Genomic DNA, 25924 nt, shown 5'->3' with positions numbered 1-25924 from the left:
CTTAGCATGCCACTGTTCCATGTGATGTCGATGGAAATCCTGTGCTAATCATTCAGGAAAAGGTGGGTTTGAGCATGTTAAGCAGGATTGCTATTTATAGAAATTTTTAGAATCTTTAATTTATAAGTGAGCATTGTAAACTTTTGAGAGGGAAGCTTTTCTCAAACTTACCTGACCTCATGCCCCACCCCCAAGCTCCTCAGTGGGACATCCATGATCTTTCCATGGATGTTTGAGTTCCATAGATCTGTTTTCTGATACACCTGGAATGCCATGCCCTGTTATCTAGAGTTAGAATTTATTCATTACATTTCCACTAAAAGGAAACCAGGGTGTCCAGTTCAATTTCCATTCTTCCCTGAACCTTTCTCTAGCTATTTCTACCTTGCAAAAGGTGTCAGATTTGCAAAGTTGTTGCTATACTTAGTGTTTTCTTCATCATCTTGGAACATTTGCAAGCTGTTTCTGAGTCACCATCTCTCAAACAGGTCAGCAGCTGGGGCACAGCTGGGAGAGTAAAACTGTTCTCCCTAAACTAAACTAGGTAGAAAAGTTCTAGGACAACACTGGGGAGTTCTTGCTTTCTTTGCTTTCTTTTTTTTTTTTAAGAACAATAAGGAGTTATAAATTTAATCCATCAAGAGGCATAGTTAATTTTGATAGCTAGTAACATCCACTGATGACAAGATAGTCATTGAAGAAAACTGATAGAAAGGAGTTAAGCAAATTTCTGTTTTTTTGTTTGGTTGTTTGTTTCTCAGCTAAGGTGGGCTGTGTAGTGGTGAGCTTAGCTGGCAATCAGGGGCCCAGGCTTCTAGCCCCTACTCTGCAGTAGCCCAGTTGAATGACATTTGCAGTAATAGTCCTCAGCTATGGAATGCTCATTAATTCCTAGGCAGTGTGTTGGTCACATTATCCAATCATTAACTTTTTCAGTCATTATTTTTCGGTTTTCACACAATCCATCAGTGTAAGTTGTATTATACCTATTTTACAAGTGAGGATCTAGCGAGATTCAAAGAGAAGAGGTGAGTCCAAAGTCACACAGCGAGCAAGCTGCAGCGCTAGTATTTGAATGTAGGACTCATGGATTCTAAAGGTGATGTTGTAACAGAAACAGACTCACAAACTTAGAGAACAAAGTTTTGGTTGCCAGGGGGAAGGAGTGGGGAAGGGATAGTTAGGAAGTTTGGGATCAACATGTACACATTGCTATATACAAAATGGATTCTGTTCAATTTTATGTGGTAGCCTGCATGGGAAAGAAGTTTAGGGGAGAATGGATACATGTGTATGTATGACAGTATCCTTTACTGTCCATCTAAAACTATCACAACATTGTTAATAGGCTATACTCCAATACAAAATAAAAAGTTAATAAAAAACAAAGATGATGTTCTTTCTGCTGGTCTCTCACTCAGCCTTTAAATGTTGAAAAGAATGTACATTGCTTGATAAGCTATTTGGGTTGCAGTCTCCTTGTCTGTAAAATGAATTGAGGAAATTAGATTGACTGGTTTCTGAGGTCCTAAGCATATGGAAAATACTGTATTATCATTAATGACAACAACAATAACAGCTGACACTTCTTGAACAGATACCATGTGCCAGACACTATTCAAAGTGCTGCTTGTATATTATTATTCCCACTTTACAGATGAGGAAACTGAGGTAACTGTGGCACAGAGAGGTTTCCAACCACACTTGTGGCTTCTCAGCAGCAGCCAAGATTCTCATCGTGAGGTCCCAGGGTTAGTGAAGAGCAAACTAGAGCAAATGTCTCAACCCAAGGTTGAGACAGAACAGCTGTATATACCCCCAAACATAATGAAAATGCATGGCTCCTCTCAGGTGGCTGAACCACTGACATGTCGGAAAGTTATCTGTATAGAAACTTAACTTTAGTGTTATAAATTTCTTTAGACTCCTAAATACTGGTTTCAAGGGTTTCTCAGGGTCTTAGAAACCCTCCCTGCCTTTCACTCCCTTTTCCATCTCCTTTTCATTTTAGTTTATCTCCTGAGGGGAATATCAGAATTTACAAACACTCCTGAAAGTTTATAATCTATTTCTGGCAAATATTCCAGAACTATTTTTTTTTTTTTTTTTTTTGCCAGCTGATGAGAGCAACACATACTAGATGGTATTTTGGGAAAAAATGTTAACACTTATAATCTATTTTTCAAACTTTAATTTACTTGGGATACTGGAGATGTTAGTCATTTCACTACTTTATAGAGAAATATACTGGGTTTCCATTACAATAAAATATAGAACATGTGTTTCCAGGTAAGGAAAATACCAGTGAGGACCCAAGCATTGACTTTTTCTGCTGATCTGAGATAAAATGTTCAGAGTATGTCTTAAATATCTGTTGGCCCAGTTCTGGATCCATTCATTTATTTCTCTGAAGTTATTGATGACTTAATAACTTGGTTATGAAAGGCCATCAATAAATGAGGAGAAATAAATGAGTTAGTCCACTACGTGCTCTGCTTGTTCACTGGGGGTTGAAGATAAATGTTCCAAGGGAAGGCCAGCCTTTGCAGCCACCCAGGAACATGGGAAGTATCTGATGAGGCAGCACAGAGGGCAAGCCCCTGGGAGGGCCCAGATGGGCAGAGGACAGCAGGTAGCATCAATTTACCTAAATCATTCTGAAGCTGAGACCAGATCACACCCCAGGACAATGGATGTGAGCAGTCATCAGAAAAATCTGGAACATGGTGATATTTTCTTTATTGTTAGCAATATATCTTCTCTTCTGAGTTTTTGGATGCCAGAGAGGAAGTGGCACACATGTTGGAACGAGCGGAGGATCCAGAAACTGAAGACCAAGATTTGAGTTCTCTCGACTGTCTCCCATTCAATAATAATGATACACTTTCCAACTGTGAGCCTCATGTTTCACAGCTGTAAATGGGAACTGGAGATTCAAGGGCATTGAATCTTAGCTTTTATTTGCCCTTGATACTTCTAAGAGGCAGAGTGTTTGATATATGTGCAATTTTGGGTTCCTTTATTATCCTCTGTTTCTGGGAAAATGTACAAACGACGGGGGCATTTGGTGTCTTTCCTTTTTCTCCTTAAACAAGGGAATAGATCAGAGGTTGGGAAGTGGCGGAGCACAGTAGGGAGTGAGTAGTTGTCTTTTAAGTGACCCCTCTAGCAACACCCTAGAAAGGGAGCAAGAGGGAAATTATGAAGGTACTCTTTGTTTTATGCTTATTTGGACCCCTGAGAGAAAACAAAAGGCTCTGGCAAGAAATCTTTGAAAACCAGACGCTGAAGCAAGAGGGGATTGTTTGTTGTATTAACCTTAGTGAGAAAGAACTAAGCCAATGTAAATACATCCCTCTATCAATATTCAAACGAGGGACCTTTGCTAAGTGAACCAGATGAACCTCTGCTCTGGGCTAAGCATATGGGAGTGCTCCTCACTTCATGGGGATTCGGTGGATTAAGAGAGAGAAGATTTTCCTTTCTATTTCTCAAGATTTCGTATTCAATACTAAAGTCAATGGAGGTTGTACAGAATGATGACAATGACAGGTAATTATCATAATAAGTCTGTAGGGTCCCTTAAGGTTCCAGAGCACTTTTTCCAGTAGTAAGTGTGAATAGAATTTGATAGCAGTACTTTTGCCCTGCCATCTCCCCCAGTTTGGAATGTATTCATGTGATAATTTCAAATTTATTGCCTTGATTTTATGATGACCAAGAAGAGGACTAGAGTCTCTGTCCCTAAAGGGAAAGATTTCTGGGTTCTGAAGAGCGGGGGCATATACAATTGAGAGGCAAAAGGAAATTTTTTTCAAATTTATGTTTTAAAAAGTAAAATTAATTCTTAGCTTCCACATATCGAGTATTTTATGCAAACATTTCTACCTTCCCCACACCATGATAAATTCATAAATGTTCCCAAGAAGGTATAGTCAGAAAATACATGCTTAGGGAGAAAAAAAAAATGAAGGAAACAACCAGATAAGAATGAATAAAACTGCTAAGAGGAAACTTAGACATCACAGATATATAACCAGATGGGCTAAACTCATGGTTTCACTACCACAAAAAAAGGATGGGGACTGCTTCAAAAATAATTTTGTCTGTACAAAGGATTCAAGTTAATTCAGTGAAAATAAATCAGCTCAGGTAAGTATAATACTTTGGTGATTTAAAAACATAGATTCACAGACTCTTTGGTACCTATTCCTTTAAAAGATGGAGCCTTTCTCCCTTGCAGTGTGATCAGAGGCAAGTGGCTTATTCTTCTGAAACTGTTGTCTTCTCTGTGAGATGTGGATGCAATCCCTACCTCATAGGGCTTCCATGAGAAGCCCTTTGTAGCACAGTGCTTCACAGATTGTCCAATAAATAGTAGACATGAGTTAAAAAAATGGAGACTAATTTCCCTTCCTATTGAGTGTGGACCATACTTAGTGACTCATTTTTAATCAACAGAATGGAGCAGAAGCGATGGTGATATCCAAGAGTATGTCATAAAATGGCATTGTGGTTTCCTCCTTGCTGTCTGTCTTGAAGCACTGGAGGGAAGTCAGCTACCATATCGTTAGGACACTCAAGCAGCTCTGTGGAGAGATCTATGTGGTAAGGGTCTGAGTCTCCTTGAAGAGTGAGCAAGGAACTGAGGCCTCCTGCCAACATGGAAGTGGATCCTTCAGTCCCAGGCGAGCCTTCAGATGACTAACTCTGGCTGACATCCTGACTGCAACCTCAGGAGAGACCCTGCACCAGAAACACTCAGCTAATTTGCTTTCAGATTCCTGACCCATAGAAACTGTGAGGTAATAAATGTTTGTTATTTCAAGCCACTAATTTTCAGGACAATTTATTGTGCAGCTGTAGAAGTCTGATACAACTACATACTACTAATAGAATTGTAAGTTCTACATGTAAAAGGCACTGGAGTTGAAAAGGTACTTCAGAGCAAGAAGATCCTAGCTCATGCTATCCCCCAATGACAGTACTCCAAATCACGAACACCATAGCATAGATTAGGGTCTTGCATTTAGACTTGTGATTTGAGTGCTGGGAAAGATTGAAGGTAGGAAGATAAGGGGATGACAAAGGATGAGATGGTTGGATGGCATCACCGACTCATGGACATGAGTTTGAGTAAGCTCCGGGAATTGGTGATGGACAGGGAGGCCTGTTGGACATGACTGAGCAACTGAACTGAATCGAACAGAGTGTTATATTTTTGCCTGAAAGTGAAATGAAACAGAACAATGTTTCCCCTTACAAAACTACTTTCAAAATACATAATGGCTGGTAGAATAACTGGTGCCATAAATATGTAATAGAGTTCAGGCAGCAAAGGACTGTGACCCTTGAAAGAAGGAAAACAAATGAAAAGAGCCCTATATTCTCCTTTTGTTCTGCCAGGAGGCCCTTTCCCAATGGTGGTGTGAAGAGGTAGAGTGCAAGCAGAAAACAATTCAAGCTGAGAACAACAGTTTCGTAAGCTGTGGAACTAGAAGTTGAGTTTGGGTATTGTTGCAGTGGCTGGAATTTTTATGTTGTCTTCGGAAAGCTGGTTCAATTCTTGGAACTCCAATTTCATCCTTTATAAAATAGGGTTTAGGACTTCCCTGGTGGTCAAGTGATTAAGAATCCATCTGCCAGCAGAGGGGACACGGGTTTGATCCCTGGTCCAGAGAGATCCCACGTGACGTTGGGCAGCTAAGCGCATGTGCCACAACTACTGAGCCCCCCTGCAGCAACTGTTGAAGCCCACAGGCCCTAGAGCCCACGCTGTCCAGTAAAAGAGCCACTGTGATGAGAAGCCTGCACGCTGCAACTGGAATAGCCCCTGCTTGCCACAACTAGTGAAAGCCCACGCAGCAGCAAAGATCCAGTGCAGCCATAACTAACTAAATAAAAGCTTTACTCTTAAAAAAGTGAGGTTTATAATATGTATATTGATTGGTCAAGTTAGAGACTAAATGTGATTTTATATATGGTGCCTAACCACTAAATAGTAGCTACCATCTTCTGCTCCCTCTTCCTTGTTATTGCTTTTGCTTTCTAAAGCATGAAATTATAGAATCTTCAGGTAAGACATATATGTATATACATGGAATTTAGTCTTACTCAGTAAAAATAGTAGTGGGTAGGTTGTACTCTTTTCAGTGTATAAGCATGAACAAGTAAAATCAAAATAAATTCAGTGTTGGCCCCCAAAAAACTCAAGATACTTGCTCTGAAACAGTCATTTACTTTTTCATACAGAACTATTAGTTGCAATAACATAAAAAAAAAAAAAACTCTCATATGGATCAGATCAATTTTAGAGGCTTCCCAAAACAGGGATCAAACCCAGGTCTCCCGCATTGTGGATTCTTTGTCAGCTGAGCCACAAGGAAAACCCAAGATTACTGGAGTGGGTAGCCTTATCCATTCTCCAGGGGATCTTCCTGACCCAGGAATTGAACTGGGGTCTACTGCATTGCAGATGGATTCTTTACCAACTGAGTTATCAGGGAAGCCCTTTAGAGGCTAGTATTTTATTTCTGAAATATTTGTTGGTATGTACCATGGGATTCCCATTCTATGAGGCCAACTCCAATAGCAAGTATGAAAAAAATATTGATAATTGCTAAATCCGAGGAACATACTTGTGGGAATCTTTATCCTGTTTCCTATAAGTTTGTTAGAAATATTAGAAAATATTCACAAGGCAAAATTAAATATTACTTAATGACTAGAGGACCCTACCATCTGTTAATGAATCTCTTTCCCTGCTGAACCTACTTGTATTTCCAGTCTCGTAACTCCAGATGACTCTGAGCACTAAGTGTCAATTGTGCAGAAGAACAAGTACTTTTATTCTTCTCCAAATGAGCTTTTTCAGATTTAAGGATGTTCTAGGTTATGGTTTTCTGGGATCTGGCACACAAGTCTTTGTTCACCTGATTCACATGCTCCATATTTTTAAAGACACTTCGTTGCAGCCCTTTGCGGTGCTAGTCATTTCTGCTGGAGAAATCCTGATTCTTTTAAACCCCCTCTGCTCATTGAAGCTGCCCTTCTCTGGACCTTTCTCAGCTCTGCTTTGACTTCCTTAAGCTATGGTGACCAGAACTGATCTACCCAGGTTACACACAAGCATGAATGACAACAAACATCAGAATTTCAGTGAAGGGATTTTCAGAAGCAAAAATAAAATTGGAAGTTAGCCTTAAGAGAGCACAGAGTATTAAAAATAAAGTTATATTTTAAAAGATGAAAATTAACCTCCTTGTTCATTGTTGGCAGTTAACTGTTAATCAGTTGACAGGGCTTCCTCAGTGGTAAAGTATCCACCTGCAAAAGCAGGAGTTCTGGGATCAATCCCTGGGAAGGGAAGATCCCCTGAAGAAGGGAATGGCTACCCACTCCAGTATTCTTGCCTGGAGAATCCCATGGACAGAATGGCCTGGAGGGCTATAGTCCATGGGGTCGCAAAAGAGTCAGATAATTTAGTAACTATGACCATTATATCTACTACTGCAGGCAGTAATCCTTCAGAAGAAATGGAGTAGCCATAATGGTCAACAAAAGAGTCCGAAATGCAGTACTTGGATGCAATCTCAAAAACGACAGAATGATCTCTGTTCATTTCCAAGGCAAACCAGTCAATATCACAGTAATCCAAGTCTATGCCCCAACGAGTAACGCTGAAGAAGTTGAAGTTGAACAGTTCTATGAAGACCTACAAGACCTTTTAGAACTAAAACCCAAAAAAGATGTCCTTTTCATTATACGGGACTGGAATGCAAAAGTAGGAAGTCAAGAAACACCTGGAGTAACAGGCAAATTTGGCCTTGGAATACTGAATGAAGCAGGGCAAAGACTAATAGAGTTTTGCCAAGAAAATGCACTGGTCATAGCAAACACCCTCTTCCAACAACACAAGAGAAGACTCTATACATGGATATCACCAGATGGTCAACACCAAAATCAGACTGATCATATTCTTTGCAGCCAAAGATGGAGAAGCTCTATACAGGCAGCAAAAATGAGACCAGGAGCTGACTGTGGTTCAGATCATGAACTCCTTATTGCCAAATTCAGACTTAAATTGAAGAAAGTAGGGAAAACCACTAGACTATTCAGGTATGACCTAAATCAAATCCCTTATGATTATACAGTGGAAGTGAGAAATAGATTTAAGGGCCTAGATCTGATAGATAGAGTGCCTGGTGAACTATGGAATGAGGTTCATGACTTTGTACAGGAGACAGGGATCAAGACCATCCCCATGGAAAAGAAATGCAAAAAAGCAAAATGGCTGTCTGAGGAGGCCTTACAAATAGCTGTGAAAAGAAGAGAAGCAAAAAGCAAAGGAGAAAAGGAAAGATATAAACATCTGAATGCAGAGTTCCAAAGAATAGCAAGAAGAGATAAGAAAGCCTTCCTCAGCAATCAATGCAAAGAAACAGAGGAAAACAATAGAATGGGAAAGACTAGAGATCTCTTCAAGAAAATTAGAGTTACAAAGGGAACATTTCATGCAAAGATGGGCTCGATAAAGGACAGAAATGGTATGGACCTAACACAAGCAGAAGATATTAAGAAGAGGTGGCAAGAATACACAGAAGAACTGTACAAAAAAGATCTTCACGACCAAGATAATCACAATGGTGTGATCACTCACCTAGAGCCAGACATCCTGGAATGTGAAGTCAAGTGGGCCTTAGAAAGCATCACTACGAACAAAGCTAGTGGAGGTGATGGAATTCCAGTGGAGCTATTTCAAATCCTGAAAGACGATGCTGTGAAAGTGCTGCACTCAATATGCCAACAAATTTGGAAAACTCAGCAGTGGCCACAGGACTGGAAAATGTCAGTTTTCATTCCAATCCCAAAGAAAGGCAATGCCAAAGAATGCTCAAACCGCACAATTGTACTCATCTCACACGCTAGTAAAGTAATGCTCAAAATTCTCCAAGCCAGGCTTAAAAATATGTGAACCGTGAACTTCCTGATGTTCAAGCTGGTTTTAGAAAAGGCAGAGGAACCAGATCAAATTGCCAACATCTGCTGGATCATGGAAAAAGCAAGAGAGTTCCAGAAAAACATCTATTTCTGCTTTATTGACTATGCCAAAGCCTTTGACTGTGTGGATCACAATAAACTGTGGAAAATTCTGAAAGAGATGGGAATACCAGACCACCTGATCTGCCTCTTGAGAAATTTGTATGCAGGTCAGGAAGCAACAGTTAGAACTGGACATGGAACAACAGACTGGTTCCAAATAGGAAAAGGAGTACGTCAAGGCTGTATAGTGTCACCCTGCTTATTTAACTTATATGCAGAGTACATCATGAGAAACGCTGGACCGGAAGAAGCACAAGCTGGAATCAAGATTGCCGGGAGAAATATCAATAACCTCAGATATGCAGATGACACCACCCTTATGGCAGAAAGTGAAGAGGAACTCAAAAGCCTCTTGATGAAAGTGAAAGTGGAGAGTGAAAAAGTTGGCTTAAAGCTCAACATTCAGAAAACGAAGATCATGGCATCTGGTCCTATCACTTCATGGGAAATAGATGGGGAAACAATGGAAACAGTGTCAGACTTTATTTTTTGGGCTCCAAAACCACTGCAGATGGTGACTGCAGCCATGAAACTAAAAGACACTTACTCCTTGGAAGGAAAGTTATGACCAACCTAGATAGCATATTCAAAAGCAGAGACATTACTTGGCCAACAAAGGTTCGTCTAGTCAAGGCTATGGTTTTTCCTGTGGTCATGTATGGATGTGAGAGTTGGACTGTGAAGAAGGCTGAGAGCTGAAGAACTGATGCTTTCGAACTGTGGTGTTGGAGAAGACTCTTGAGAGTCCCTTGGACTGCAAGGAGATCCAACCAGTCCATTCTGAAGGAGATCAGCCCTGGGATTTCTTTGGAAGGAATGATGCTAAAGCTGAAACTCCAGTACTTTGGCCACCTCATGCGAAGAGTTGACTCATTAGAAAAGACTCTGATGCTGGGAGGAATTGGGGGCAGGAGGAGAAGGGGACGACAGAGGATGAGATGGCTGGATGGCATCACTGACTCAATGGACGCGAGTCTAGGTGAACTCTGGGAGTTGGTGATGGACAGGGAGACCTAGCGTGCTGCAATTCATGGGGTCGCAAAGAGTCAGACATGACTGAGCGACTGAACTAAACTGAACAATAATAGTTGGCAGAGTTGGAAATGGAAGAAAAATGAGTTTTTAAAAAAGTTGGTTTAAGTTCCAAACCTAAAAGTTTTTGCTTCCATCATACATCAGATCAGATCAGATCAGTTGTTCAGTCATGTCCGATTCTTTGCCACCCCATGAATTGCAGCACCCCAGGCCTCCCTGTCCATCACCAACTCCCGGAGTTCACTCAGACTCACGTCCATCGAGTCAGTGATGTCATCCAGCCATCTCATCCTCTGTCATCCCCTTCTCCTGCCCCCAATTCCTCCCAGCATCAGAGTCTTTTCCAATGAGTCAACTCTTCGCATGAGGTGGCCAAAGGACTGGAGTTTCAGCTTTAGCATCATTCCTTCCAAAGAAATCCCAGGGCTGATCTCCTTCAGAATGGACTGGTTGGATCTCCTTGCAGTCCAAAGGACTCTCAAGAGTCTTCTCCAACACCACAGTTCGAAAGCATCAATTCTTCGGCTCTCAGCCTTCTTCACAGTCCAACTCTCACATCCATACATGACCACAGGAAAAACCATAGCCTTGACTAGACGAACCTTTGTTGGCCAAGTAATGTCTCTGCTTTTGAATATGCTATCTAGGTTGGTCAGAACTTTCCTTAAAAGTGTCTTTTAATTTCATGGCTGCAGTCACCATTTGCAGTGATTTTGGAGCCCAGAAAAATAAAGTCTGAGACTGTTTCCACTGTTTCCCCATCTATTTCCCATGAAGTGGTGGGACTGGATGCCATGATCTTCGTTTTCTGAATGTTGAGCTTTAAGCCAACTTTTTCACTCTCCATTTTCACCTTCATCAAGAGGCTTTTTAGTTCCTCTTCACTTTCTGCCATAAGGGTGGTGTCATCTGCATATCTGAGGTTATTGATATTTCTCCCGGCAATCTTGATTCCAGCTTGTGTTTCTTCCAGTCCAGCGTTTATCATGATGTACTCTGCATATAGGTTAAATAAGCAGGGTGACAATATACAGCCTTGACGAACTCCTTTTCCTATTTGGAACCAGTCTATTGTTCCATGTCCAGTTCTAACTGTTGCTTCCTGACCTGCATACAAATTTCTCAAGAGGCAGATCAGGTGGTCTGGTATTCCCATTCTTTCATTGATCCACCACCATGGCCAATGATCTGGCCCCTCTTGGTCTCTCCCACACCTTCTCCATTTGCTTCCACCTTGCTCCCTCAGCTCCAGCCACATGGTATGCCTGCGGTGTATGGAGCACACCGTAACCCACTGTGACGTCATCCTTGCTGTTCCCTCTGCCTGGCCTGTTGACCCCAGAGCCTATGTGCACATCTCAGTTCTGCACGTTGTTCAGGTATCTAATCAAAGGCCACTTCCTCAGACAGGAAGCCAGCCATAGCCTCTCCTCTGCTGTTCTCCATCCTCTTCCCTGTTCTGTTGTTATTATTCTCTGAACTGACAGTGTATAGAGGTTTACTACTTTCTTCTCTGTGTCCCCCACTAGAGTGTAAGCTCTGTGAGGGTGACTTTGAATTGGTAACTGGTGCCTCCTCCTCACACTTAGATTCCTGCCTGACATGGTGGCTTGTATGAATGAATGAATGAATGGATGAACAGATGCATGCACATCCATTAAGAGTGGAAGTTCTGGAACCAGATTATCTGGGTTCGAATTTCACCTCTTCTCACTATGTGTCCTTCAGCAAGTTATTTAAATTCTCTGTGTGCAGTTTCCTTATTTAAAATACAGGTATAATAATAGCACCTACCCACAGGTTTATCTGGGTAAATGAGTTAACACAGCTAAAGTATTAACATTCAGAAGTGCTAACAACAATAGTTAGCACTCCACAAATATTAGGATGATCATGAAAGATAGCAAGCAGGAAAAGGAGAAGCCATAGTGGTGGCCCTTCTTGGGTAGCAGGGATTTTTTTATTGAACTAAGAAGGCAGGTATGGTGCTCCAATGGGTCTCCAACTTCCTGTCAAAGGGGGGGAGTTTGTCTGAGGGTGTTTTTATTTTTATTTTTTTTACATTTAAGAGAAATAAATTTCACAGCTGCAATACCTTTCATTTCTTGAAGTGGCACATTTGCATACAGTATATATTTAAAGTTTAGTATCTGCTTGTGGAACATGCTTTCTAAAGCTTCTGGGCTTGGAATGGGTAAGAATGTAATACCATTCACACTTCCGAGGTGTTACAAGGCAAAAAGGAAAATCGTGACACGGCTGGGTAGTCACAGCTGCAAGTTTCTACTTTCCAAAGGCTATTTTACTCTCCAGAAACAGAGAAAGAGGAAATTCCTTCAAAGATATGTACATGTCATTACATATGCTTATTATTGATTTTGAGAGTGATCAAAATTATGATCAGTAATTGCCATAATTATCTGAAAAAATTTAGCTTCTGATAAGAATAAGGCAAGCTTCCCTGGTGGCTCAGTGGTAAAGAATCCACCTGCCAATGCAGGAGATACGGGTTTCTTCCCTGGGTCGGGAAGATCCCTTGGAGAAGGAAACAGCACCCCACTCCAGTATTCTGCCCTGGGAAATCCCAGGAGAGGAGCCTAGCGAGCTGCAGTCCATGGGGTTGCAAAAGAGCTGGACATGACTGAGCAACTGAACAACAACTAAGAATAAAGTCTTGTTTTCAGAAGTTGACCACTGCAAAGATACCTGTTTGTTAACGCAAGGCCAATTTAATAAAATGCAAACTGAGTGGAAAAATACAGTCCTCCTAAGAATTAAGTTTATGCTCTATAGTCAGAGCAACAGATGCTGATAATAAGCAAAGAGCTGTCAGGCAAAATGAGGGCAAAGAGGTTTTTGACACATGGTTTGAAAAGTCCCCCAAAACCCCCTCTGTCCAGGCTAAATGGCAGCTGCATGGACACTGTGGTTTGTTACTTGTGGTCTGAGCCCACTGTTTCCTGTACTTGACATTGAAAATAAAAATTATTGCAAAATGTGATGAAAACCTTTATCTGAAATGTAGTCATCTTAGTAGTCAAGCAGCATAAATAAGAACAATTCCAGGACACTTCTTAAAATTAAAACTATTTTTAAGCAGCAGAAGAGCAGTAGAAACCATGCAAATTACATGCAAGTTAGTTAGACAGCTCCTTACGTGTCCTCTACAGGAAGCCTCAAGTGAGAAAATTCTTTTAAAGCATTGTGGTCTGTGAAGCTTTGTACAGCTTGGGGAGTGAGTGTAATTTTTCTAAGTATAATAACTTAGTATATTGCTAATTATTACTTCCTTTCCCACCTCTTTGGCTACCAACAAGCTTACTTGTGGCTCAACTTTAGCAAGTATATAGGACCTTATGATCTTTTATTTACAATTTTTTTTTTTTACTTCTCTGGTTTTCGTCTTCCTGCTTTTATAAATTTTTTAAACTGAGTTTTAAAATTCTTAAAAATATTTCACTATTATTTTATCATATGTGGTGGTATAAGCTGCTTCATCAAACAGTTTATGAGATAAGATGGTTTTAATGAGATTAAGTTAGGTAGTCTTCATAACTATAATTTCACTTGATTGTTTTAACAACCTGGAGAAGTAGACATTATTATCATTTGCGTTATATAGATAGGAAAATTAAGACTCAAAGATGTAAAAAGCTTGCCGAAGATCCAAATAGCATGCAGTTTTCACTGTTGTTTAATCTCCAAGTCATGTTTGACTCTTTTGCAACCCCATGTAGCCTGCCAGGCTCCTCTGTCCATGCAATTTTCTAGGCAAAAGTGCTGGAGTGGATTGCCATTTCCTTCTCCAGGGGATCTTCCTGACCCAGGGATCAAACCCACGTCTTCTGTATTGACAGTTGGATTCTTTGTCACTCACCTACTGGGGTACAATTTTCACTGTACTATGTGGTATATCTCATTTCTCTAAGAACAACAAAAAAGTACTTTCAACTGATTAAAAGTATTTTCAGGTAAGAATTGTTACTAAATTGACAATGGTGTGAATGAGCGAAAATAAAATACATTTAAATTATAAAAGAAAAAATTTAAGCTAGCAGATAATCTTACCAATAATTACATGTAACTGTAAAGTATTAGGCAGTTAGTTAGAAGAAGATGAAGAATTTTCTTTGATCAATTTTCTTATTATATCACTTTTTTTTTTTTTTAAAGAAAAAGATATAGGAGAAGAACAAAACTTAGATAAAAGCTTTGCTTGAAAGTAGGAGAAGGGATTAGTTGACCTGCATGAGATAAAATGTTTTGTGAAAATCCTAACCAGGAGCCCTTCCTGCTGACTCATTACAGCCCACCAGTGTAAGGAGACGGTTTTGATCACCTTTCCAAGGTCAATACTCTGGGCCTAATCCCAGTGTGCTGACACCCCTGCTGGGCTCAGTCCTGCAGTTAGGTGTCTTTCCTGGGCAATAAAGTCAGTGAAAACAGCACTAGCCTGACCTTGGAACACATGTGGCAAAAGAAATTCAAAGTGCATATGAGCCGGATCATTGCCAACTTAATTTTCCAGCCCTTATTGTAGAGCATAACATCCTTCCTTCTTTGTGTGAACCAGGAAAGCGGCAGCATCTTGCCTGGCAGCACTAACCAGCTGTGTCTCATTGATGTGATGGTAGGGAGAAGCCACGAGATAAAAGAGATGGATTCTCTTCAAATTCAGATAGGATCAGGACACGATTCATTAAGCAGCATCACTTATTTATGATGCTGTTCTACCTGGGATTTCATGTCTGTCTACCTGCAATTTCAGCAAAAGGTGCAACATGGCTACACAGTTGTTAACTTTGGGTACCAAGTGAAAAACAACTAAAGCGAAATTGCCAATGATAGATTTTACTCTGATGTTAGATTCAAGCCCAGAGATTGGAGACTACACTTCTCTTACTTGAGGTGACAGCATGTTGTCCTGAACTATTTTCCCTTAGGATTTTCAGGCTGTGCTTTTGCAGATTTTTAACGTTTCTGTATTTCTGTATACCTCAACCTGATAAATGAGAAGTCACGCAGGAGAAGCAGGCCCATCTGTTTTGTGCCCCACATGTGTTGAACATGCATCAAATCAATTTCACTGAAATGACCACAGCAAGCAAGTTGCTGGGCAGGGATTTGAACTCCAGGCTGCCTGATGACAAGAGCTGTGCTTTTGCTCCCACACTGCAGCTTCCAGGCTTCCTGAGGCCACAAAGAAGGCACAAGTGTCTGCTGGTCCTAAGCACTCTAGAGGTGATACAAAGGTTATAGACACCCTGAATTCCCACGTGTTTTATAGTCATCTGATTTGCTTTATCTGAGAAAATAGCCCCCCTTTAGAATGGGGCTTCCTGGCTGTGAAACAGAACAGCTCAGGCTGTTGTTCTCTATGCCTCCGCTTTTTTGACTTGCCTGGTGTGAGGAGGGTTCCTCCTTCTGATCTTCATCCAGGTCCACACCAACCCTGTTAAAGAGAAGAGAGAACTGGTAAGGGTCTTGTGCAGATGAGACGAGACAGTCTCTTAGGTCAGACCACCTGAACCAAAGACAGTACGAATCAGAGGACTGGTTTGGCAGAAAACCCTTGTACCTCTCCCTGAGTCCAGGGAACATCAAATAGATTTATGGGAACAGGAGAGCTTGCACAGCTGGGCCTCTGTACAGCTGGTGCAATGGAGCACCGACAGCTGTTCCCCACTGCTGTCTTTCCCAGCAAGAGAATCTGGGAGCGAAGCCCTCAGGGAAAGACCTCCAGGGCCCCCAAACAGGGCTCCTGGAGGGAGGGCCACCTGCTTCTCTGGCAGGACTCACTGACCACACTGCTCCGGGGATGTGGGGGCCCGGGCTGCAGCAGGCTTCCCAGGACAGGAACAAACAAACAAACAAAAGGTTTTTTTAGTTGCTTTACAATATTTTATTTAGGGAAAAATCTGATCTTTCATCCAGATGCTCATGGAGGCTGGCAGTAGGGAGGATCCAGGTTTGTGGGACTTATACGATTTAGGGGGCTCTCTTTGAGCAAATTAATGCAAAAATACAAATACAAAATGAGGTATGAAAGTGACTCTTTACAACAAGAAAATAAATTGTAACACAATTAATAATTTTAAAATCTGTGCAACAGACATCTCGAAATTTATAAGACGTATAATGTTCTAACTAATTTACTGTCTGATATACCTGTAAAATAACTTTTCCTCCTGAGTTTTGCCTGCATACTTTCTTACTCTGTTTACATGATATAATGACTTTGTATAAGAGAGAATGGGAAGATAAGGTAGTCTTTCCTCTAGCAAGACTGATGGAAATTATTAATAATTGGGAGTCATTATAGCGTGCTTCCTTACACAGACATACTTGCTGTGTGCAAAACTGCTAAAGATTAATACCCTGAAAAGACAAGATTTCTGATAAATTTCCCTTCAAGCGATTCTCGTCAACACTACTACCCAGTACATTTATCAGTGTAAGTGCTGCATCACTGAATATAAGTATTCTTGAATTTCCATTTTGACGGCGCATTGATGAGAACGGAATCCTCCACTTAGAATTTTACACATCTCACAACTGGAAGAGTTTTCCACAGATTAGCTTCTGGCTCAGGACATTTCAAGCCTTGTTTTTCCTCCGCTAACCATAGACTTGAGAAGCCAGGTACCACAGAACACATTCAACTTGGATTCAGCCTCGTGGCGCTGGTCCTGTGAGCAGTCCCTGCAGTAGGACCAGCAGTGACTTGCCCTTCACAGAGTGACAGCAGACCACAAAACCCCACTGAGTATAAGCTGAATGCACTCCCAGTTCAGTTTCCCCTTGGTCAGACCCCCCAGATGCCCAGGGCCACACCAGAGCCATCTGACCGGGGCGAAGTAAGACCGAGAGGAGACGGTAGTAGAAAGAAACAGCGATCCAACCCAACAGTGGTTAAAATCTATTCCTTTTGCAAATCTTACAAAAACATAGGACCCTGGGAACACAATGCTGGGGCTCTTCCCAGGGCCTTGGAAGGGCCGGAGCGCGTGAGGGCCTGGAGCTTGAACTTCCTCTGCTCTGGGCAGTGGGCCTCTGCCTGTGGCAGGCAGGATGGGGTGGGGGGTGGTGGCTCAGGGCCTCAGCCACCTGCTCAAGCTCGGCCAGAGCCTTTCCTGAGAACACCACAACCTCCAGCGCTTTGGAGTCTTTCCTAGCCCTCCTGCTCCCGGAAATTCTTCCTTAGTGCTCCAGTTCTGTTCTCTGGGTGGGGGAGGGGAGGCAGGGGGACAACACCAGTCCTGCTGATGTGCTAGCCTGTGAAAGGAAGGCCACTGTGCAGAGGCGCCGGTTGCAAACACCTCTGATTCTTCAAAGACTAGTGGCCTCTGGGCCTGAAGGGCCCCTTCTCGCTAACCCAGGGTGGGGGAAGTAGGTAGCTGTTTACTGGGTGTGGAATCTTTTGGACTTCAGGTAACTGGAAAGAGCCTCTGGTGGAGGCTAACCTTTGATTTTCTTAGAGTAGAAAGAGCTATTTGACCTGTTTTATTGAAGCTGGGGGGAGAGAAGGATGAGAGGAGGGAGGGAAAGGGGGTCAGGAAGGAGAAAGGAGGGGCCTAGAGGGATGAGAAGGGAGGGGAGAGAGGGGGGAGGGGGAGGGGTAAAGGAGAGGAGGGAGAGGGAGGGGGAGGGGGGAGGAAGTGGGGAGGGGGGAGAGGAAGGAGGGGGCCGGAAGAGGATAGAGAGTGTGGGATCCTGGAAGGAAAGGAGGAAGGAGTAGGGGAGGCAGAATGGAGGGGAGTTGAGGCCCAGCCTTCTGAGGTGAGTCTAGGCAATGAGCCTGACCTGAGCCCAGCCTCTGTGAACAGTGGGGCCCCAGGCCCCCCTTCTCATGTCTCTGGTGGACCTGAGCTTCTGCAGGAGCCTTTATTACTGAGTAAGCCTGGACCCCTCCCCAGCCCCAAGAGCTAACCAGCACCCATGCAGGCAGTGAACTGGACTGAGGGCCCTGGACTTTCCATAGCTGCATCTGTTTAGGGCCCCTTTTTTCAGTTCTCTGTCTAGAAAACTGGAAGGAACAAAAGTCAAATTTCACAAGAAACCCAACGTTTAAAGTTGGAGGCAGCACTGAGATTTTCCACTGACGTTTAGGCTTTCCTCCCCAGCAGCCACCACAGTAGACCAGGCTAGTTTCAGTTATTCCAGAAGCCAGGTGGAAGAGAGGAAGAAGAGGGGACAGTTTATGTATTTCAGTTTTATGCGGGACTCCGTGAAGAGCATCTCGGGAGTCCAAGAGATCTGCTGTTCTCAGAGGAAGAACACATCTCCTCCCACACCTCCCATTTCATGGAAGCTCAGCATCTGCTCCCGAGGCCAGGCCTGCAGTCTTTCTTGCCTAGAACAGACTAAACATCTCAGGGAACTTGGGTCTTCCCTGGTGGTTCAGTGGTTAAGAATCCACCTTCCAGTGCAGGGGATGAAGGTTTGATTCCTGGATGGGGAGTTAAGATCCCACATGCTGTGGGGCAACTGAGCCCGCATCCTCTGGAGCTCCCGAGCAGCAACTAAAGGTTCTGTATTGATGCAATGTAGATCCTGTGTGCTCCAACTAAGACCCGACACAGCCAAATACATAAATATTAAAAAAAGTCTCATGAGGCTTGAGGAAACAGAACCCTATGTGAGTGGGAGTTATTTCCCTCTGGGGCAACTAGGAGAACAGAGAAGACGTGGTCCCTGTCCTCACAGGGCATACAGTTGGGTAGATCTAATTTTTTAAAAATCTAAAATGTTTATTATAATTTAAGGGCTATGAAGGAAAGGCACCTAAGAGTGAAGCCTTCTCTCACTGGTGATTTTGGCTTCTTTTGATAGGAATCTTGCTAAAATATATTACCTGGCTCCCTGCCTCCTTAAACACAGTGTGATGGGGGTAACTCGGAGCTTTACTGGAGGTCTCAGGATCGCCACCGGCCCCATAAAATCTAACACTCACTGTGTTATAATGATTTCCAAGAGGCATGTGAACCTCTTTATGCCCATATTAAATGGTCCCTGGCTACTATTCTTTTTCTTTTTGAAATTCTTGTATCTGCCAATTAGATTTCCTGCCTGCAACAATATGTCAGCATATTAACTCTGTGCTCACCTTTTTATTTTTTATATTTTTTTCATTATGGCTTATCATAGGATATTTAAAAAAATTTATTTGGTTTCTGCCATACATCAACCATATTAGCCATAGGTGTATATATTTAGTATGACAACCTGACGGTCAGATTTAGTACATTTTTTTCTTTTTAAGTTTATAATACATACATGTATGTGACAACATAATATAATTGAAGCATTCTAGAAGGGCTTCTGAGAAAATAGCTTGTCTTCTGCTACACCCTGCACACCCACAGACCAACCGTCTACCCCCACACTCCCTCCACCCCCACATTGCCTCCAAGGGCAATTTTCTGCACAATTTTCTCAATTGTGATGTGTATACTGGCATCAGTGTACATGGCACATTCACATGGCATCCCCAGGGTTAAGCCAACATGCCAGTTGCACACGTATCTCTTACTCTCTTCTTTGAGAAAGCAAATCAGATTGTGAAAGAAGCCCCGTAAAGGGTTACCCTTAAGTCCCCTCACTTTTATGCATAAGATCACCTACATACTATGGGATCTTGAGAGATTATTAGAAAGAAGACACCACGTCACCCTGGCATGTGGCATCACATGTGTATACAGAAGCTCCCCAGGTGAGATCACGGGTGTGTAGGATAAAGTACAACCCCTGAGGGGATATCTCAGTTTCTTCAGCACCTTTCCCCCAGCCTTGAACTAAGCTTTCTGCTCATCTGACCTGGAGGCAGTGCCTCAGGGCTGGTAACTGGACATGTCCTTGTTTCTGAGCCTCAGTGCCCAGTATGGCCCCTGTGCTCTGGCCCTGCCTGGATCAGTGCCTCTTCCATTGACCGAACACCCTCTGTAAACTCCAGTTGGTGGTTGGGCCAGGCTGGCCATCTCTGGCCATCTGTGATGCCTTGCCTCTTTTTCTGAACTTCCCCCTCCTGCCCTTCCTCTTCTGATCACCATCATGGACTATCCATCTTGCTGCACTAACTTTGTTCAGATGTGCCATCACTTAAAGTTTTCACTGACTCTGATGGCAAGTAGCCGTACGTCTTCTATTCTGTCCTCTGCTTCTTGACAGAACCCCTCCTGGGACACCTGTGATTGTCCTGATGGCCCACCCTCTTTTCACCTGAGGTTAGAGCCAGCCATGCGGCTAGCCAGCGCTCTTCAGGAGACAGCAGTCTTGGCTGTAATCCCAGACCCAAGGTCACCCCGTGGCCACTGAGGGGTGAGTGGACCCGGTTAAGAGTTTCTTTGCTGTGTGACCTGCATTGCTCACTGCCTAGGTTTTCTGGCTAGTACAATGGGGATAATGATGGAACTTGTTTCCTAGGGTTGTTGTGTGTGTGTGCTTAGTCGTGTCTGACTCTGCGACCCCATGGACTGTAGCCCACCAGACTCCTCTGCCCATGGGATTTCCCAGGCAAGAATACTGGAGTGGGTTGCCATTTCCTTCTCCTAGAGTTATGGTGAAGATTAAATGAAAACACTTGTTAAGTGTTAGCTTAGGGCCTGGTACCTACTGAGCTCTTAAGACATGTTAGCAGCTATTATCCATGTAATTATTATTTACAAATAATCGTTCTTTCCAGAACCTCTTTATTGTCTGCTCATTTTTATCTTTTGGCTGCACTGCCTGGCATGTGGGATCTTAGTTCCCCGACTAGGGACTGAACCCGTGTCCCCTGCACTGGCAGGGTAGAGTCTTAAACACTGGACTTCCAGGGAAATCCCTAGGTTATTATTTTTATTATTATCGGTGCTTTTTAAAATCAGCGGGGCCAGAGCTCAGTACTGCCATGCTCACTGCTCAGCCTTTTTAGTTCCCGATTCCGCACTGGGCAACCCTCTGGTGGAAACTAACAGCTACAGTGGAGCTATAGGTAGTGGCCAGGGCACAGCAGGGATTTCCGGTTTCACAGTAAAATATCAGTTCTATTTATGGAGCTTCCCACATTGGAATTCATTCACAATTTACTGGTAGACTAGGGAGGTGAGAGGGCAACAAAGAAGGAAAGGAAGGCATTTAGAGAGCAAAGGGAAGGAAGGGAAGAATGGATAGAAAGAGAGCAAAGAGAAGGCAGGTAAAAAGGAAACAGTACATTATTACAAAGAATAGGCAATGTGCTATGTGCTAAGTCACTTCAGTTGTGTCTGACTGTTTGCGACCCCGTGAACTGTAGCTCGCCAGGCTCCTCTGTCCATGGGATTCTCGAAGCAAGAATACAGGAGTAGGTTGCTGTGCCCTCCTCCAGGGGATCTTCCCGACATCTCTTGTCTATGGCATTGGTAGGCTAATTCTTTACCACTAGCACCGCCTGGGAAGCCCAAGAATAACTAAGCTAGTGGATAAATAACCACAAAGGTACACGCAACTTTAGAAAGGGAAGCTGAGGGTGGATGGAGGAACTACCACACAGCCCAAGAAGATGTCTAATAATATAGAGAATTGAATACAGAGAATATGAAGAGCCAGTAAAGGATTAAAAAGCAACTAAAAAGACTGGTTAAAATTTTACACCATGTTTTGCATTTTTGATGTACCTTTTAATTTTAAGCAAGTTGAGTGCTGCCTCTATGGTATTTAAATGAAAATGAAAATGAGCTTTGCACATATTCCCAGCTGTGCCCTGGAACATCTCACTCCAGGTTCCTCATTTACAGCAAGCAGCCAGTGCTGTTTTCAGAGCCAGACACATCTCTGGGCATCCCTCCCTTCCCAGGGCACCTCCATTCTTTGGAGAGTTTTATTAGACATATTGAAGTCTCAGGATGCTCCCATATCCAATCACGGCAAAACGAATGCTCCAAAGTTGGGTTTTTCCTTAGAGGGGAAGCAAGGTAAGTAACTAACAAAAGGCTCACTTTTCCCATTAAAGCCAACAAAATCCATTCTGATCCTTATCACTTAGCACCTCCGGAAAGGCAGTGAAATATTACCAGGGTTTACTCTCATTGTGTGAATTCCAATAGTCTTACTGTTCAGTTTGGTTCTTTTGAGCACCCCCTCCCCCACCCCCGTGGCTGACGGGGCCAGGTGGTGGGGGAGGAGAAACCATTTCCTTTAAGAACTGTATTTGATGGCTGAATGTAAAAAAAATGACATTTTCAGTAAGGGAAGAGTGACTGGATATTGAGCACAACAAATAGGGGAGGACAATGGAGGAGTCTGAAAGACACCCGCTGAGGCTTGGAGACTATTGTGTAGCCATGGGAACATCATATGGGGACTCAATCTGCTACTTCACCCCAACCCCACCCCATGTTATTTGAATAAATATTAGTCGGGCTTGTGTATGATCAAAATTAATATAATTAAACACTCAAATATTTTACATTTGTTTTGGGGAAATACAAAAATAGGCTAATATAATTGGAAAAATCCCAGTTCATTTTACTTTGTGCAGCACAGTAATTAGATGAGTTGGGAGTCTGTAGCAAGGCTGTATAGGTTCAAATCTCACTTCTAGGATTTATTGCATTTATAATTTTGGGACAAATTACTTATCTCTCTAAACCTCAGCTTTCTCAGTTGTAAATGGAGATAAATATATATCAATGTATGGATTATTATAAGAATAAAATGAGTTAATACATATAAAGTGTGTAAAATGTTGGCTGCCACTTAAGAAGCACTTATGAAACATTAACTTATGTTCTTGATATTAGGGAGAAATTGATATACCCTAAACTGAATGGTGGGGCTTCCCTGGTGGCTCAGTGGTAAAGAATCTGCCTTCTAATGCAGGAGATGCTGGTTTGATCCCTGAGTTGAGATCCCCTGGAGAAGGAAATGACAACCCACTCCAGTAGTTTCACCTGGGAAATCCCATGGACAGAGGAGCCTGGTGGGCTACAGTGCTACAGAGTCAGGCATGACTTAGCAACTTAACAACAACAAATTGAATGGCAAATACAGAATAGATTAAAACCAAGAATAGATTGTCTATAAATCATAGATGAAGTGAAGTGAAGTGAATGTCACTCAGTCATGTCCGATTCTTTGCAACCCCACGGACTATACAGTCCATGGAATTCTCCAGGCCAGAATAGTGGAGTGGATCGACTTTCCCTTCTCTAGGGTATCTTCCCAACCCAGGGATCAAACCCAGGTCTCCCGCATTGCAGGTGATTCTTTACCAGCTGAGCCACAAGGGAAGCCAATGAATAATAGAAGCTAAGATACATAAGTCAATGACAGGATTCCTGCCATCAATGACCCCAGATGTAACTGGAAAGACAGACATTGGAAGTAAAGAACTAAAGTACAGCAAGGTAGGCACTGTACACGGAATTATTGGAATTCATCAACAGAGTCCAGCCAAGATGGGTTGTGAAGGGCTTGGGCACATTTCAAAGAGGAGTTGGATATTGAAAAGGGAGTGTAGTGTGAGTGTCTGACATTAAGCTTTTGATTGTTGAGGCATCCATTTCTAAAGACATCTATCTTCAATAAACATATTGCCAGCTAAATGACACAGTTCCTAGCAAAACAACCAGTGAGGAATTAGGCTGCGTCCACCCATAAATTTCCCTCTTTCAGAAAGTCTAGGATAACCCAGAGGACTGGACTGACTGCTTGAGTGACTGAGATTCTGTTTTCCCCCGAATTCCAGCTTAATTAGCCAATAAAGAGTTAGCACCCAAAAACCTAGATACTCCACCCTCAGTTCTAATAAAGACAGAGCCCCAGATCCCTATTCTCTCTCTCTCTCCCCATGACTTTGCTGTGTGGCCTCAGGAGTGCCACATATACCCTCTGAGCAATGAGTCTTGTTCCTTAAAATTCCCTGATAGTCTCTGGAAGTGTGTGTCCTGCAATCATAACCGAGACCACAAGGGCTGGTCTAGCCAACATGTTGACCCAAGTAGGGGAAACGTCTGTGGGGTCTCTATGAAGGGTATGGTGAGTTAGTGCCTTAGGCATCCTGAGCTCAGAGCATCACTGTTAATAGACCGGGACCCACAACACATGAGCATTTAGTGAAAGAGAGGCTGAGGGAGGGCACTCCAGACTGAGCGCACAGCATGGGCAAAGGGCTAGAAATTTAAAAGAGCAAAGTAGATTTAGGACATAGCAAATAACTGTACGAGTAGACTGTGAGAGTTATTATGTATGTTGAGGAGGGAAGAGTCACTCTGGGTGAAATCAGAAAGTAATTTGAGGCCAAATCGTAAAGGATATTGACTGCTATGCTTCAGTTCAGTTCAGTCACTCAGTCGTGTCTGACTCTTTGTGACCCATGGACTGCAGCATGCCAGGTTTCCCTGTCCATCACCAACTCCCAGAGTTTACTCAAACTGATGTCCATTGAGTCGGTGATGCCATCCAACCCTCTCATCCTCTGTTGTCCCTGTCTCCTCCCACCTTCAATCTTTCCCAGCATCAGGGTCTTTTCAAATGAGTCAGTTCTTCACATCAGGTGGCCAAAATATTGGAGTTTCAGCTTCAACATCAGTCCTTCCAATGAATATTCAGGACTGATTTCACTTAGGGTGGACTGGTTAGATCTCCCTGCAGTCCAAGGGACTCTCAAGGGTCTTCTCCAACATCACAGTTCAAAAGAATCAATTCTTAGACATGCAGCTTTCTTTATAGTCCAACTCTCACATTCATACATGACTACCGGAAAAACCATAGCTTTGACCAGACAGACCTTTGCTGGCAAAGTAATGTCTCTGCCTTTTAATATGCTGTCTAGGATAGTCATAGCTTTTCTTCCATGGGGCAGTTCATTTCAGTTCAGTTCAGTCGCTCAGTTGTGTCCGACTCTTTGCAACCCCATGAACCGCGGCACCCCAGGCCTCCCTGTCCATCACCAATTCCCAGAGTTCACTCAGACTCATGTCCATCGAGTCAGTGATGCCATCCAGCCATCTCATCCTCTGTCGTCCCCTTCTCCTCCTGCCCCCAATCCCTCCCAGCATCACAGTCTTTTCCAATGAGTCAACTCTTCACATGAGGTGGCCAAAGTACTGGAGTTTCAGCTTTAGCATCATTCCTTCCAAAGAAATCCCAGGACTGATCTCCTTCAGAATGGACTGGTTGGATCTCCTTGCAGTCCAAGGGACTCTCAAGGGTCTTCTCCAACACCACAGTTCGAAAGCATCAATTCTTCGGTGCTTAGCTTTCTTCACAGTCCAACTCTCACATCCATACACGATCAATGGAAAAACCATAGCCTTGACTAGACGGACCTTTGTTGGCAAAGTAATGTCTCTGCTTTTGAATATGCTATCTAGGTTGGTCATAACTTTCCTTCCAAGGAGTAAGCGTCTTTTAATTTCATGGCTGCAATCACCATCTGCAGTGATTTGAAGCCCCCAGAAATGAAGTCTGCCACTATTTCCACTGTTTTCCCATCTATTTCCCATGAAGTGATGGGACTGGATGCCATGATCTTCGTTTTCTGAATGTTGAGCTTTAAGCCAACTTTTTCACTCTCCACTTTCCCTTTCATCAAGAGGCTTCTTAGTTCCTCTTCACTTTCGGCCATAAGGGTGGTGTCATCTGCATATCTAAGGTTATTGATATTTCTCCCGGCAGTCTTGACTCCAGCTTGTGCTTCTTCCAGCCCAGCGTTTCTCATGATGTTCTCTGCATATGCGTTAAATAAGCAGGGTGACAATATACAGCCTTGATGTACTCCTTTTCCTATTTGGAACCAGCCTATTTGTTTCATGTCCAGTTCTAACTG

At 42.9% G+C, this 25924-nt stretch overlaps 1 protein-coding gene across 2 annotated transcripts in view; it reads right to left on the bottom strand.

Moving 5' to 3' along the window:
• SLC9A9 (solute carrier family 9 member A9) overlaps positions 1-25924 on the bottom strand; it is a 669138-nt gene that overhangs the window by 119725 nt on the left and 523489 nt on the right. For both annotated transcript variants that reach the window (XM_061419306.1, XM_061419316.1), the window contains exon 13: positions 15534-15589. In XM_061419306.1, the coding sequence (XP_061275290.1) occupies positions 15534-15589 (56 nt within the window). The remainder of the gene's footprint in view (positions 1-15533; positions 15590-25924) is intronic.

The sequence above is a fragment of the Bos javanicus genome, chromosome 1 (assembly GCF_032452875.1).
Source record: "Bos javanicus breed banteng chromosome 1, ARS-OSU_banteng_1.0, whole genome shotgun sequence".
Taxonomy (NCBI): domain Eukaryota; kingdom Metazoa; phylum Chordata; class Mammalia; order Artiodactyla; family Bovidae; genus Bos; species Bos javanicus.
The sequence above is the reverse complement of the archived record's forward strand: the minus strand, read 5'-3'. Positions and strand labels throughout refer to the sequence as shown.